This window comes from Nycticebus coucang, chromosome X, assembly GCF_027406575.1.
Source record: "Nycticebus coucang isolate mNycCou1 chromosome X, mNycCou1.pri, whole genome shotgun sequence".
NCBI classification, from domain to species: Eukaryota; Metazoa; Chordata; class Mammalia; order Primates; family Lorisidae; genus Nycticebus; species Nycticebus coucang.
This window is the reverse complement of record NC_069804.1, coordinates 145,286,810-145,301,247: the sequence shown is the minus strand read 5'-3', so window position 1 is coordinate 145,301,247 and position 14,438 is coordinate 145,286,810. Positions and strand designations below refer to the sequence as shown.

Sequence of the window (14,438 nt, the reverse complement as noted above, 5' to 3'; positions counted from 1 at the left end):
TAAATAAATTTGGAAAAATAAGGATCAAACGAAAGTATTTACTGCAGGACCTCTGAGAGACTTTGCAGTGCTAATATGTACTGTGAATTTATAAGACATGGCTGTAGCTTCCCAAAATCAGTTGAGGGCAGAACCCTTTGCTAACAGAGCACCTTGCAGAATGTTGTAATATTTTGCAGTCTTCTTGCAATATTATTGCAGTATTCTAAGGAAAATGTTTTTGAAAATGCCATTTAATTTGGCAAATCTTCCTGATCACTGAGTCTTTTTGCTAAATAAAGATAAGGTCAAGCAGTCAATCTGCTAATGTTAGGACACTAAGTCAATGATAAGGAAAGGCTGACAGTAATCATGAATATTGTCCCTTAATAATAGTAACAGCAGTGATAATAATAGTTCATGTTTATCGAGTGTCAAGGCAGTGTGTGTTAAGTGCCTTTTACATGTTATTTTATTTCATTCTTGCCACAACCCAATGGGTGACTGTAATCCCAGATACTCTGGAGGCTGAGGCAAGGGGATCACTTGAGCTCAAAAGTTTGGGGTTGCTGTGAGTTAAGTGGCCTTGCCAGGGTGACAGAGAGAGATTCTGTCTAAAAAAGAAAAAGAAAAGAAATATGACTGGATGTGGTGGCTCCTGCGTAGAATCCCAGCACTTTGTGAATCCGAGGCAGGAGGATCATTTGAGGTCAGGAGTTTGAGACCAGACTATGCAATATAGTGAGACCCCATCTCTACAAAAATTAAAATATTAGTCCAGCATGGTGGAATGTAGCTGGTGCATGTAGTCTTAGCTACTCAAGAGGTTGATATGGGAGGATTGCTTGAGCCCAGGAATTTGGATTACAGTGAGCTATGAGCTCCACTGCGCTCCAGCCTGGGCAACAGAGTAAGACCCTGTCTCAAGAGAAAAATTTTTTGGAGTTGTTCGCACCTTCAATTGGCTCATATTTGTAAAGCACATTATTTTTATTTAGAAAATATTTTGTCTTCAGGTGCTGCAGTACCCTGATACTCATCAAGTTCTACTAAATGGAGGATATTCACAATTTTTTTAAATATTGAAATGTATAAGTATTTAATGTCAAATATTTTCACAGCAACACTCTATTCAAAATGTCACTCTTCGATAAATATTTTCACAAAACAAAATTCATCAAAAAGTCTCTCTGTTCTTTTTTAAAATGTTGCCCAAAATGTGATGCTAAAAATCACATTTAAATGAGGAAAATGACTATGAGATATATTGAATAGTTTATATTCTTAATTTCATTCTATTTGGGTACAGAATATACATCTATTTACTTAAGATTTTATTCAATTAAAAAAAATGAGCTTTATCAAAATGTCAAGGGTTTTCTCTCAAATCAAGATATCCCAAAGCACAATTACAGAACTTCACAATCAAATCCTATCTGTTAATTTTTACCCATTATTGCTCTCATTTTATTTGTTCCTGTCTCTTTTTTAGGGATATATATATATTTGAGACAGACTCTCACTTTGTCACCCTTGGTAGAGTGATGTGGTGTCACAGCTCACAGCAACCTCAAACTCCAAGGCTCAAGTGATTGTCTTGCTTCAGCCTCCCAAGTTGTGACTACAGGTACCCACCACAACACCTGGCTGATTTTAGAGACAGGGGTATCACTCTTGCTCAGGCTGGTCTCGAACCTGTGAGCTCAGGCAATCCACCTGCCTGAGTCTCCAGAGTGCTAGGATTATAGGCGTGAGCCACCATGCCTGGCCTTAGGGATACATGTTAATGGCTTTCTGTTTTTTAGGTATTCTTTTCAGTAACTGAAATTTGCCAAAAGCTTTAAAAGCTGAAGTATTTTTTAAGCACTCTATTTGTTGAATATTTTGATTAAATATTACCTACTGTTGTTTAAAAGAATAACCCTAATTTAGAGAAGTCTTTGCAAAAAAAGTTCAGTACCATCGTAAGACACTTAAGTGGACTAACAAAGTAGTTCTTCAAAAGCTCGAACATTCCTAAAATCTGACTGATGACTGGTAGCAAAGAGAGAATGTATATACTACCATGATACATTTTTATTTGTATTTTTTAAAATACAGGTATTCAACATGAACTTTGTCACATGCAAAAAATGTAGTCCTGGCAAAAATGTAGTCCTGACTGGGTGGAGTGAATTACACCTGTAATCCTAACACTCTGAGAGGCCAAGATAGGAGGATGGCTTGAGCTCAGGAGTGAGAGACCAGCCTTAACAAGAGGAGACCCATCTCTACTAAAAATAGAAAAATTAGCTGGTCAACGTGGGGGGCTCCTGTAGTCCCAGCTACTCAGGAGGCTATGGCAAGAGGATCCCTGGAACCCAGGAGCTTTAGGTTGCTGTGTGCTAGGCTGATGCCACAGCACTTTAGCCTGGGCAACAAAATGAGACTCTGTCTCAAAAAAAAAAAAAAAAAAAAAAAAAGTAGTCCAGACACTAATTGTGTTTATAGAAAAAAATATCTTTGTAAACTTTGCCACTACGGTTTTCTTTCTTTTTTGTCTTTTTCTTTCTTATTTTATTTTATTTATTTATTTATTTATTTTGCAGATTTTGGCCAGGGCTGGGTTTGAACCCGCCAACTCGGGCATATGGGGCCGGCACTCTACTCCTTTGAGCTACAGGCACCACCCCATTGTCTTTTTATTTTTTTAGAGACAGGGTCTCACTCTCTCACCCAGGCTGAAGGACAGTGGTCTGATCATAGCTGACTGTAACATCAAACTCCTGGGCTCAATTGATCCTATTGCTTCAATCTTCCAAGTAGCTAGGACTATAGTGTGCACTATCATGCAAAAAATAATAATTTTTTGTAGAGATGGGGGCTCTCGCTATGTTACCCAGGTTGGTCTCCAACTCCTGGCCTCAAGTGATCCTCAAGTGGCCTCCAAAAGTGCTGGGATTATGCCATCATGCCCAGCCTTCAGTTCCTTTTATGATAGGCATGCTATGGCAGCTTGTTTGGCTGCATGAATTAAATTATCAGTTATAGGCTTCTGAGGCCAGGCATGGTGGCTCACTCCTATAATCCTAGCACTCTGGGGGGCTGAGGCAGCTAGATTGCCTGAACTCAGGAGTTTGAGACCAGCCTAATCAAGAATGAGACTCTGTCTCTAAAAATATAGCTGGGTGTTGTGGTAGAGACCTGTAGTCCCAGCTACTGGGGAGGATGAGGTACGGGGATCACTTGAGTCAAAGAGTTTGAGGTTGCTGTGAGCTATGATGTCATAGCACTCTACTGGGGGCAACAAAGTGAGATGCTGTCTCAAAACAAATAAATAAACAAACAATTGATTATACATGGATGTAATTGATAACCTATCCCACAGACGTGTTAAAATGTGTTAAAAAAGAATGTTTTTACTCAGTTAAGAAACTGCTTTGTTAAACTTATTTCTTATTTGAGTAAAAAACATTCTTTTTTGTGTTCATATCATCACTGAAAAAAACCCAAGTAATTATATATTTGACATTAAATTTTGTCACTAAACTTACAATAGTGTTTACAACGCTATCAGATGTTTTACCTCCATCAGAATTAACCTTCAAAATTATTATTATTTTTTTTTTTGAGACAGAGCCTCAAGCTGTCGCCCTGGGTAGAGTGCTGTGACATCACAGCTCACAGCAACCTCCAACTCCTGGACTCAAGAGATTCTCCTGCCTCGGCCTCCCAAGTAGCTGGGACTACAGGCGCCCACCACAACACCTGGCCATTTTTTGGTTTCAGCCATCATTGTTGTTTGGCAGGCCCGGGCTGGATTTGAACCTGCCAGCTCAGGTGTATGTGGCTGGCGCCTTAGCTGCTTGAGCCACAGGCACTGAGCCTCAAAATTATTATTTTGATTTCATGCATTAGATGAAATAATTGGACTCGTTAATTTAACTTCTATTTGAATCACCTGAGGACACTGATATAAAGTCAGTGTCATTAAACTGCTTGGCTAATGAAGCTGACTTTTTTTTTTTTTTTTAGAGATAGAGTCTCAGTTTATTGCCCTTGGTAGAGTGCCGTGGTGTCACAGCTCACAACAACCTGCAACTCCTGGGCTTAGGTGATTCTGTTGCCTCAGCCTCCAAAATAGCTGGGACTACATGCACCCACCACAACGCCGGGCTATTTTTTTGTTGCAGTTTGGCTGGGGTTGGGTTCAAACCCACCACCCTTGGTATATGGGGCCAGCGCCCTACCCACTGAGGCACAAGCACTGCTCGAAGCTGACATTTTAATAGCTACTGCTTCACTTTTTGTATCTATACAAAGAAATTTGGAATAAAAATTGATCAAAGTGAATTTAGAGGAGCAATCATTTGATCTATGTGAGAAATCATGTTTCATAGCTAAACAGCAATGATGACAACCTCACCAAAAAATAGCTGGGTGTTGTGGCGGGCACCTGTAGTCCCAGCTACTTGGGAGGCTGAGGCAAGAGAATTGCTTAAGCCCAAATGTTTGAGGTTGCTGTGAGCTGTGACGCCACAGCACTCTACCGAGGGTGACATAATAAGACTCTGTCTTAAAAAAAAAAAAAAAAGTGTGTTCGGACTGTTCTATCTGTTGTGGCAGGACTGCTCAGTTTTAATATCCTCCACATGTTTCATGTAGGCCTAACCTGTAATTGCCCACATTTTCCCTCTTTTGCCTGCTGAGGAGTTTTCATCATAACTGATGTTCCTCCTCCTCTGCCCAAGTCTGGCTAGAATGCTTCAGGTCTTGGCCCTGGGCCTGCTTCTCTTCTCCACCTATGCTTTCTCTTTTCTCTGTGACTACGCATGTACAGTTATCTGGTGCGCAGACATTTCATTTCATGTTTCGTACTATCCTGTGTCAAGAGATGGCTGCCAGTCCTCTGAATTAACATGTTGAGATATGGTTGGGATTCACTGTTCTGAACAATCAATGTTTTGCTTCGTGTTACCTTGTTGGTTTCCCCAAGAGTGGTGGACACAGAGAATATGCCACACCATTCCTGGACCCCTTCAAAGGAAGGAATTGTATGCATAGACACCAGCTGTCAGCTACTTCAGTGTCTGCCTCCACTGTAGGTCATGAGATCCTGCTCTTCTGGGGGAAGCCTGCTTCCAGTGATTGGGTGGGTGGGGGGTGCACTCTGATGACAATACTCACTGCAGACCTTCTCAGGGGTAAGGCTTTGTTGGTCTGGCTTCACCATCGTTGGGATGATCCTCCTCCCACCCCTTCCTTTGACAGGTATTGATGTCTAAATAAACATCTTTCACCTCAAATTCTTCCACAGCATGGTTTTGCAAAACCCAACCATGACACCCTACTTCCTGCCCTTATAGCTACTACAGCTAAAAAAAAAAGTACACAAAGTCCAGGGGAACACCTCAGCGCAAATTCAGATGCCTTCCTGCAACTCAGTGCCAGCTGACCCAGCCCAGGTCTCCTGCCCTAGCCTGTACTTGGTAGTGATGCTCACTCCATTTGCAACCACAAGAAAGGCCCCATGCATCAAGTTGGGGGACATGAATCAGGGAAAGCTTCATGGAGTAAGCTGAATTTGAGCTGAATGCTTCAAAGAAAAGGAGCGGGAAGGGGGAAGAAAACTAATACCACCTGAACCTTTTATCTCAGCCTCTCTGCTAGGAACTCTACTTGCTTTATTTTATTAATGATTGGCTCACATTACTAGGAGGTAGGCGGTTCTATCACCAATAATAATTTTTTAAAAATAAGTTGATTACACCAGCAATGACAATAACAAAAAATTGTTGTTGTTTTTTTACATAGTACTATGTATCAGGTACTGTTCTGAGCCTTCACATTCATTATTTTCTCATTTAGTTATTAAAAGTCCTCAAGGTCTGGCTGGGTACCTCGAGCTCAGTGGTTAGGGTGCCGGACACATGCACCAGGGCTAGTGGGTTCGAACCCAATCCAGACCTAAACAACAACAAAGAAAGAGTCCTCAAGATCTGAGAAACTTTTAGATTTTTTTTTTTCTTGTTTAGCAGGCCCCAGGCCAGGGTTCAAACTCACCAGCCCCAGATGCACGTGGCCAGCCCCCTAACCACTAAGCTACCAGCGCCCAGCCGAGAAGCTTTCAGATTTTGAGGATACTCACCAACCTCTCACCCTCTAGTATCAGTGTTGGTGGATTTTTCTTAGGATCAACTTTTACAAGAATCATTCTCCCAGAAATCATTCTCCCAAATTTATCACAAGGTAACTCATATTTGAGGCACACGTAGAGTTGAAGCTCTCATCAAATGATCTCTCTTTATGTTCCTTATTTGCTGAGCTTGATTCACTAAGGGACTCTGTGAGGAAGCTGAAGCTCAGAGAAAGCAAGGGACTTGCCCTAGCTCACGTAGCTGGCAAGTGGCAGCGTTTGAATTCGGACCCAGGCCAGCCTGACTTCTTAGCCAGGGTTTCTGACTCCAGTGCTGTTATCTGCTACTAGGCTGAGACGATTTGTTTCCTTTCGCTTTTCTTTTCCTTTCCTATTTTTTTTTTTTTGAGGCCTGATTACTTTGTGTTTTCTTAGGTGTCACAGCAATAGTAGATAAAATATAAATGAAATATCCTCACCTAGGAAAAATTTTGCAAGTACAACAATGTGCCTATGTTACCAAAGAGGGTCTGGCCACCCATCACTGTCAGCCAATATGCAGAGATGGAGATAGGTCCACCAAACTTTCTCAAGGTCAGAGATTCTGGAGAACAGTGAGAGTAGCCTCTCCAAGATTGTTCTGTTCTTCCATTTCCAAAATCAAAGTTTTATACATAAAAGCAAGAACTGTACTAACCTTTATCTTAAATAAGAGTAATTAACATAACCATGACCCATAATAAACAAAAATTGACATAACCCAAAACAACATTTCTAATTAAAAGTTAATCTCCTAAATCAATTGCCCTAAACTCTTCAAGATATACACTTTGGGTTAAAGATGAGTTTACAAAACAAGAATGGGAGACATGAAGTAAAGGTCATGTAGGACCTAAACCAACCAGACCCGCCCTAGCCTGACTGACTCCATCTTTTCACTACATGTGCTCTCAGCTATATTTACAAAAGTTTAAGATTTACGATAAATAGCAGCTAAATGAAAAAAATGGCAATAGTTATGATTTTTCCCCACTATGTAGTGGTGTAGATAAAAGAAACTTTTTTGTATTTTATCAGTTACTTAATCTCAGTTACTGTTGAGTATTTCATTCCCTGAAATGTGTTTCCTTTAAACAGCTTTATTGAGGCATAAGTGATATACTAATAAACTACCCATGCATTTAAAGTGTACATTTTTTTTTTTTCTGTAGAGACAGAGTCTCACTTTATCGCCTTTGGTAGAGTGCTGTGGTATCACAGCTCATAGCAACCTCCAATTCCTGGGCTTAGGGGATTCTCTTGCCTCACTCAGCCTCCCAAGTAGCTGGGACTACGGGCGCCTGCCACAATGCCCAGCTATTTTTTTTTGTTGCAGTTTGGCTGGAGCCGGGTTCGAACCCACCACCCTCGGTATATGGGGCTGGTGCCTACCCTCTGAGCTGTCCTGTTTAAATGCTCAAAACTGACAGGTAGAACTGTACAAGAAAAGGTGAAGGCGTGCTCGCTTCGGCAGCACATATACTAAAATTGGAACGATACAGAGATTAGCATGGCCCCTGCGCAAGGATGACACGCAAATTCGTGAAGCGTTCCATATTTAAAAAAAAAAAGGTGAAGGTGGTGATGCCAACCAATAAATTAAAAGAGGCTGTTTGGAAAAATCACTGAGTCAAGAGTCGGGCAATTGCCTGAAGATTTTCATAAAAACGAAACTTAACCAGACTTAGGCACCGCCCCCTAAAGTGTGCAATTTGATATGTATATATGCCTGAAATAATTGTGATGTCTCTTTATGTCTCCCTAAGTAATCTATAGCCACAGTGGCACTGTATCCCACCAACTTGCCTACCCAGGAAAGGCACTAGGTTTTGATGCATGCTTGGATAAAGGAAACTAGGTGAGTAGGTACTCTGGAAAAAAGACTTCAAAGCATCTACTGACAGTGAAGTCGGGAGCATCACCTTTACACATAAAGGACAGCACTGTATTCTTTTCTCACAGAGGCCATAATTAACTGTGGAAAAGAGTCCATGCTACCCAAAGCCAAGAATAAAGCAGCATCACACTGTAAAAACAAACTGAGTTTAAAGCCGAGGCCTCGAGAGGGAGAAAGCTCCTGGAGGAATGCCTAGAAAGCGGCAAAGCCTCCGGAGTCACTAGCTCAAAGTACAATAGTTGCTTTGCTGAGCAAGGTGGCCTTGACCACTGTCAGTGAGCACAGACTCTCACAGTTGCAGCCGCCCCCGAAAGGTACCAAACGCAGGAACACAAAAGGATAATGTTTCATCCAGATGGATTTGCTCCTATTCCTTCAACCCGGACCCACGTGCCTGACGGCCCCTGGGCCGGGCCAGATCCCACGTTCCGCTTTCTCACGGGCTCCGCCCAGTGGAGAAACCAAATTATTGAAATCCACAGGCAGCAGCCCTTTAACAACTCTAGGAAAGGTGAAGTGGGAGGGAAGCCTAAGTCTGGTTAAGTTTCGTTTTTATGAAAATCTTGACGCGATTGCCGGACTCATTCAGCGATTTTTCCAAACAGCCTCTTTTAATTTATTGGTTGGCATCACCACCTTCACCTTTTCTTGTATAGTTCTACCTATCGGTTTTGAGCATTTAAACAGAATTTTCCCGTTTGAAACAAAGAACAAATAACTTTTAAAAACAAAAATTAAGGGTTGATTTCTAAAAAAGTTCAGTTTAGCCCAATTCATTTTGAACCCGCAAAGGACAAAATATGGATTTTATATAATCACTTGACATGAATCTCCTCCTTCATTCTCCAAGGAAGCAGCTGCCCCACATTTTTTTAAAAAGGACCATCAGGTTTTTCACTCTTCTACCTTGGTTCTAGATTATTATAGACTCTTCTTTCTTTTCTACTACAGCCTTCCTTTATTTCTTATTTCCTTTCTTCCTTCATTTAAACTGAAAAATAAAAATCATATATATTTATGGTGTACTACATAATGTTTGATATATGTATGCATGTAGCATATCTTATCTCCTATATTTGTCCCATTTTGTGGTTGAGAACACAAATCTACTCTCTTAGCAATTTTCAAGCACACAATATATTGCTATTAACTACATGCACAGTAAGCATGATGTACAATAGATTTATAGACCCATTCTTTTTTAAAATCTTTTTCTTTTTTCTTTTTAAAAAATCTTTTGCTTTTTTTTCTTTCTTTAATTTTTTTTTTCTTTTTTCTTTTCTCTTGCCTCAGCTTCCCGAGTAGATGGGACTACAGGCGCCCGCCACAATGCCCAGCTATTTTTTGTTGCAGTTTGGCCCGGCCGCGTTTGAACCCGCCACCCTCGGTATATGGTGCCGACGCCCTACTCACTGAGTCACAGGCGCCGCCAATAGACCCATTCTTAAGCAAATGGGAAAATTTGATAAACAGTTCTCCTGGAAATTTTTTTCCTCAATAGTTACCCTAGTAGTGAAACTTCTGAAAAGTTTTGTGCAAATCAAATTCTTAGAAATCAGATCTTGAGAAGGGAGGATGACTAGAGGCCAGGAGTTCAAGAACTGCCTGGGCCAATGAGTGGAGTTCAAGACCAGCCTGGGCCAATGAGCGGAGTTCAAGACCAGTCTGGGCCAATGAGTGGAGTTCAAGACTGTCTTAGGCCAATGAGCGGAGTTCAATGCCAGCCTGGGCCAATGAGCGAGAGAGACAACCTCCATCCCGCCACCAGTTGCTAAAAAAAAAAACAGTTTAAAAATCAGCGGAGCGAGGAGGTGGTGCGAGCCTGTAGTCCTAGCTACGCTCTAGAGGCTGAGGTGAGAGGATCGCTCGAGCCCAGAGGTTCCAGGGTATGGTAAGTTTTGATCGTGCCATTACTCTTTCGTTTGGATGATAGTGCGAGATTCAGTTTCTTAAAAAAATAAAACAGGGCTGGGTGCGGTGGCCCACGGCCTCCTAGCACTCTAGGAGGCCGAGGCCGGCAGCTCGCTTGAGCTCACGAGTTCAAGACCAGTCTGAGCAAAAGCAAAACCTTGTCTAGAAAAACTGGGCGACGGCGGCGGCGGGGATTGTTTTTGTTGTCGCTGAGGCCTGAAAAGCCGCGGGAGCCGGGTCCCTGTCCCCAGGTCGGGCGCCGCGGCAGCACCCGAGTCTCCGCGGCTGCCCCTCCCGCCTCCGCAGCGCCAATATTCCGGAGACCTAGCGTTTCACCGCGGCGGCGGCGGCGGCGGCAGCGGCGGCGACGGCAGCGGCGGCGGGGCCGGGAGAGGGAGGCGCGGGGTATCTGAGCGAGGCAGCCCCCATCGCCGCCATGGAGGCGCTGAGACCCCGATCTCTAACCAGGCTGTTTCAGTCACCTCGTCGTCCTGACCATGGCACTGCTGGAAAACCAATTCGACTGTTAGCCAATCATTTTCGAGTTCAGATTCCTAATATAGATGTGTATCACTATATTGTGGATATTAAACCAGAAAAACGGCCCCGCAGAGTGAACAGGGCGGTAATAGATGCAATGGTGCGGCACTTCAAGATGCAAATATTTGGTGACCGGCAACCTGGCTATGATGGCAAAAGAAACATGTACACAGCACACCCACTGCCAATTGGACGGGATAGGGTTGATATGGAGGTGACCCTTCCAGGTGAGGGTAAAGACCAAACCTTTAAAGTGTCTGTTCAGTGGGTGTCAATTATAAGCTTTCAGTTGCTTTTAGAAGCTTTGGCTGGGCACTTGAATGAAATCCCAAATGACTCAGTGCAAGCACTTGATATTATCACAAGACACCTTCCCTCTATGAGGTACACCCCAGTGGGCTGTTCCTTTTTCTCTCCCCCTGAAGGTTACTACCACCCTCTGGGAGGGGGCAGGGAGATTTGGTTTGGTTTTCATCAGTCTGTGAGACCTGCTATGTGGAATATGATGCTCAATATTGATATATCTGCAACTGCTTTCTACCGAGCTCAGCCTATCATTGAGTTCATGTGTGAGGTTTTAGACATTCAGAACATCAATGAACAGACCAGACCTCTAACAGATTCCCAACGTGTCAAGTTTACCAAAGAAGTCAAAGCTCTGAAAATTGAGGTGACCCACTGTGGACAGGTGAAACGAAAATATCGAGTTTGTAATGTGACCAAACGATCAGCCAGTCATCAAACTTTTCCTTTGCAGCTAGAAAATGGTCAAACTATAGACTGTACAGTAGCTCAATATTTTAAGCAAAAATATAGTCTTCAGTTGAAATACCCCCATCTTCCGTGTCTCCAAGTGGGACAAGAACAAAAGCATACCTACTTGCCACTTGAGGTCTGCAAAATTGTGGCAGGACAGCGATGTATAAAGAAGCTCACAGACAGTCAGACTTCCACAATGATCAAAGCTACAGCAAGAGCTGCTCCTGACAGACAGGAAGAAATCAGTAGACTAGTGAAGAGCAACAGCATAGTGGGTGGACCTGATCCATACCTTAGAGAATTTGGCATTGTTGTACACAATGAAATGACAGAATTCACAGGCAGGGTACTTCCAGCACCAATGCTGCAATATGGAGGCCGGAATAAAGCAGTGGCCACACCCAACCAGGGTGTCTGGGACATGCGAGGAAAGCAGTTTTATGCTGGCATTGAAATTAAAGTTTGGGCAGTTGCTTGTTTTGTGCCTCAGAAACAATGTAAGGAAAATTTACTAAAGAATTTCACTGACCAGCTGCGTAGAATCTCTAAGGATGCAGGAATGTCCATCTGTGGTCATCCATGTTTCTGCAAGTATGCCCAAGGTGCAGATAGCGTGCAGCCCATGTTTAAACATCTGAAAATGACATATGTGGGCCTACAGCTAATAGTGGTTATCTTGCCTGGAAAGACACCAATATATGCAGAGGTGAAACGTGTTGGAGATACCCTTCTAGGTATAGCCACACAATGTGTCCAGGTAAAAAATGTAGTGAAGACCTCACCTCAAACTCTTTCCAACCTTTGCCTGAAGATAAACGCAAAGCTCGGAGGAATTAACAACGTGCTCGTACCTCATCAAAGGCCCTTGATATTCCAGCAGCCTGTCATCTTCCTGGGAGCCGATGTCACACACACCCCAGCAGGGGATGGGAAGAAGCCCTCCATTGCTGCTGTGGTTGGCAGTATGGATGCCCACCCCAGCCGATATTGTGCTACGGTTCGGGTGCAGACTTTCCACCAGGAGATCCCCCAAGAGCTTCTCTACAGTCGGGAGGTCATTCAGGACCTTACTAACATGGTTCGGGAACTACTAATCCAGTTCTACAAATCTACCCGCTTCAAACCCACTCGGATCATCTATTACCGTGGAGGGGTCTCTGAGGGACAAATGAGACTGGTATCTTGGCCAGAACTAATAGCAATTCGAAAGGCATGTATTAGCTTGGAGGAAGATTACCGGCCAGGAATAACATACGTTACGGTGCAGAAAAGGCATTACACAAGACTCTTCTGTGCAGATAAAACAGAAAGGGTGGGGAGAAGTGGCAATGTACCAGCAGGCACTGCAGTGGATAGTACCATCACACATCCGTGTGAGTTTGACTTTTACCTCTGTAGTCATACAGGAATTCAGGGCACTAGCCGTCCTTCACATTACCAGGTCTTGTGGGATGACAACTGCTTCACTGCAGATGAGCTCCAGCTACTGACTTACCAGCTGTGTCATACCTATGTGAGGTGCACACGCTCCGTCTCTATTCCAGCCCCTGCATATTATGCCCGGCTCGTAGCATTTAGGGCACGGTATCATCTGGTGGATAAAGATCATGACAGTACGGAAGGCAGTCATGTGTCAGGACAGAGTGACGGACGGGATCCTCAGACCTTGGCTAAGGCTGTGCAGATCCACCATGATACCCAGCGCATGATGTATTTTGCCTGAGAGTCTCAGAAAAAGAACTCAACCACTTTGGCACCCCATGCAGCCTCAAAATGTTTCAAATGCCTACCTGCTCTAGATAGAGCCAAGTTGACTTCAGGTGGTCTTCTACCACCAGCTTGCAATACTTGCGCTGAATCTATACTTTGCACCACTGTCTAATTTATCAACAAAATTGAGCCATTTTTTTGGAAGTAATAGATACTCACAAATTATCTTTTATGATGCACTGGACTGAATTTTTACCTCAATGTGAGAAGGCTGATCAGCCTAAACTTTCTAAAAGGACTTTACTGGCCGGGCGCGGTGGGTCATGCCTGTAATCCTAGCTAGTATTATGGGAGGCCCAGGCGGATGGATCGCCTGAGCTCAGGAGTTCGAGACCAATCTGAGCAAAAGCGAGACCCCGTCTCTACTAAAAGTGTAAAAAACTGAGGCAAGAGGATCGCTTGAGCCCAAGAGTTGGAGGTTGCTGTGAGATATGACACCATGGCACTCTACCCAGGGTGGCAGCTTGAGACTCTTGACTCAAAAAAATAAAAATAAAAAGACTTTCCAAGAAAGATTTCTACTGAATATTTTGCTACCTGTGGTATTCACTGCATCCCTCCACTCTTATAAGAGAAGATTATTCCTTTTTTCTATGTTCATTCAGTGGGGTGTATGCATAAGTGGGAGAGAAAAACCAAACAATCTACTTCAGTTCAGTGTTACTATTTTTGTGGGTCCGTAGACTTTTTCGTGAAGATTTCTGACTTGGCCACTGTAAATGCCTTTAAAAGTTTTACAGACTTTTATTAGCTTTACTACTTTCTCTTACTGATCTCTGTGGCTTGTGCCGGTGCAAGTACAGGCTGCCAGACAATTGCACTATATTTGGCTGCAGATTCAAATATGCAGTTCTCTTATTTGGTTGAATTTGTGAATGTCAGAACCAGGATGCTTCCTTATTGGAAAGGCTTTGCCAGTCCTTAAGGTTGATTGGGCGATGCTGTAACTTGCAAAAACTTACCAGCGTTCAAAAAATTTTTCCCTGGGAACCAGTTATTCACACAATTACTTACGGCGCAAATTTTCCCTTCTCTTTCAATCTAAAATGTACTCGGTATGTTTTCCTTCCTTTTATTAAAATGAAACTTGTTGGATAAAAATAAAAATACAAATAGAGAAACTGAGCAAGAGGATCACTTGAGCCCAAGAGTTAGAGGTTGCTGTGAGCTATGACACCATGGCACTCTACCCAGGGTGGCAGCTTGAGACTCTAACCCCCCCCAAAAAAAAATAAAAGGACGTTACAAGAAAGGTTTCTACTGAATATTTTGCTACCTGTGGTATTCATTGCATCCCTCTAGTTTCATAAGAGAAGATTATTCCTTTTTTCTATGTTCATTGAGTAGGGTGTATGCATTAGTGGGGGGAGAAAAATCAAACAATCTACTTTAGTTCAGTGTAACTAACTGTGTGGGTCCATAGACTTT

The 14,438-nt window shown here is 42.9% G+C and overlaps 1 protein-coding gene and 1 non-coding gene across 2 annotated transcripts; both read left to right on the top strand.

Annotated features, from left to right (window-relative positions):
* The first annotated feature begins 7,591 nt into the window (after positions 1–7,591).
* LOC128578690 (U6 spliceosomal RNA) lies at positions 7,592–7,695 on the top strand. The gene has a single exon (XR_008377830.1). It is a non-coding gene; the product is annotated as a U6 spliceosomal RNA (small nuclear RNA).
* Positions 7,696–10,377: 2,682 nt separating this feature from the next.
* LOC128577762 (protein argonaute-4-like) lies at positions 10,378–13,025 on the top strand. Its single transcript, XM_053580085.1, has one exon. The coding sequence runs from the start codon at positions 10,378–10,380 to the stop codon at positions 12,961–12,963; it is 2,586 nt and encodes an 861-aa protein (XP_053436060.1). The 3' UTR covers positions 12,964–13,025.
* Positions 13,026–14,438: the final 1,413 nt, after the last annotated feature.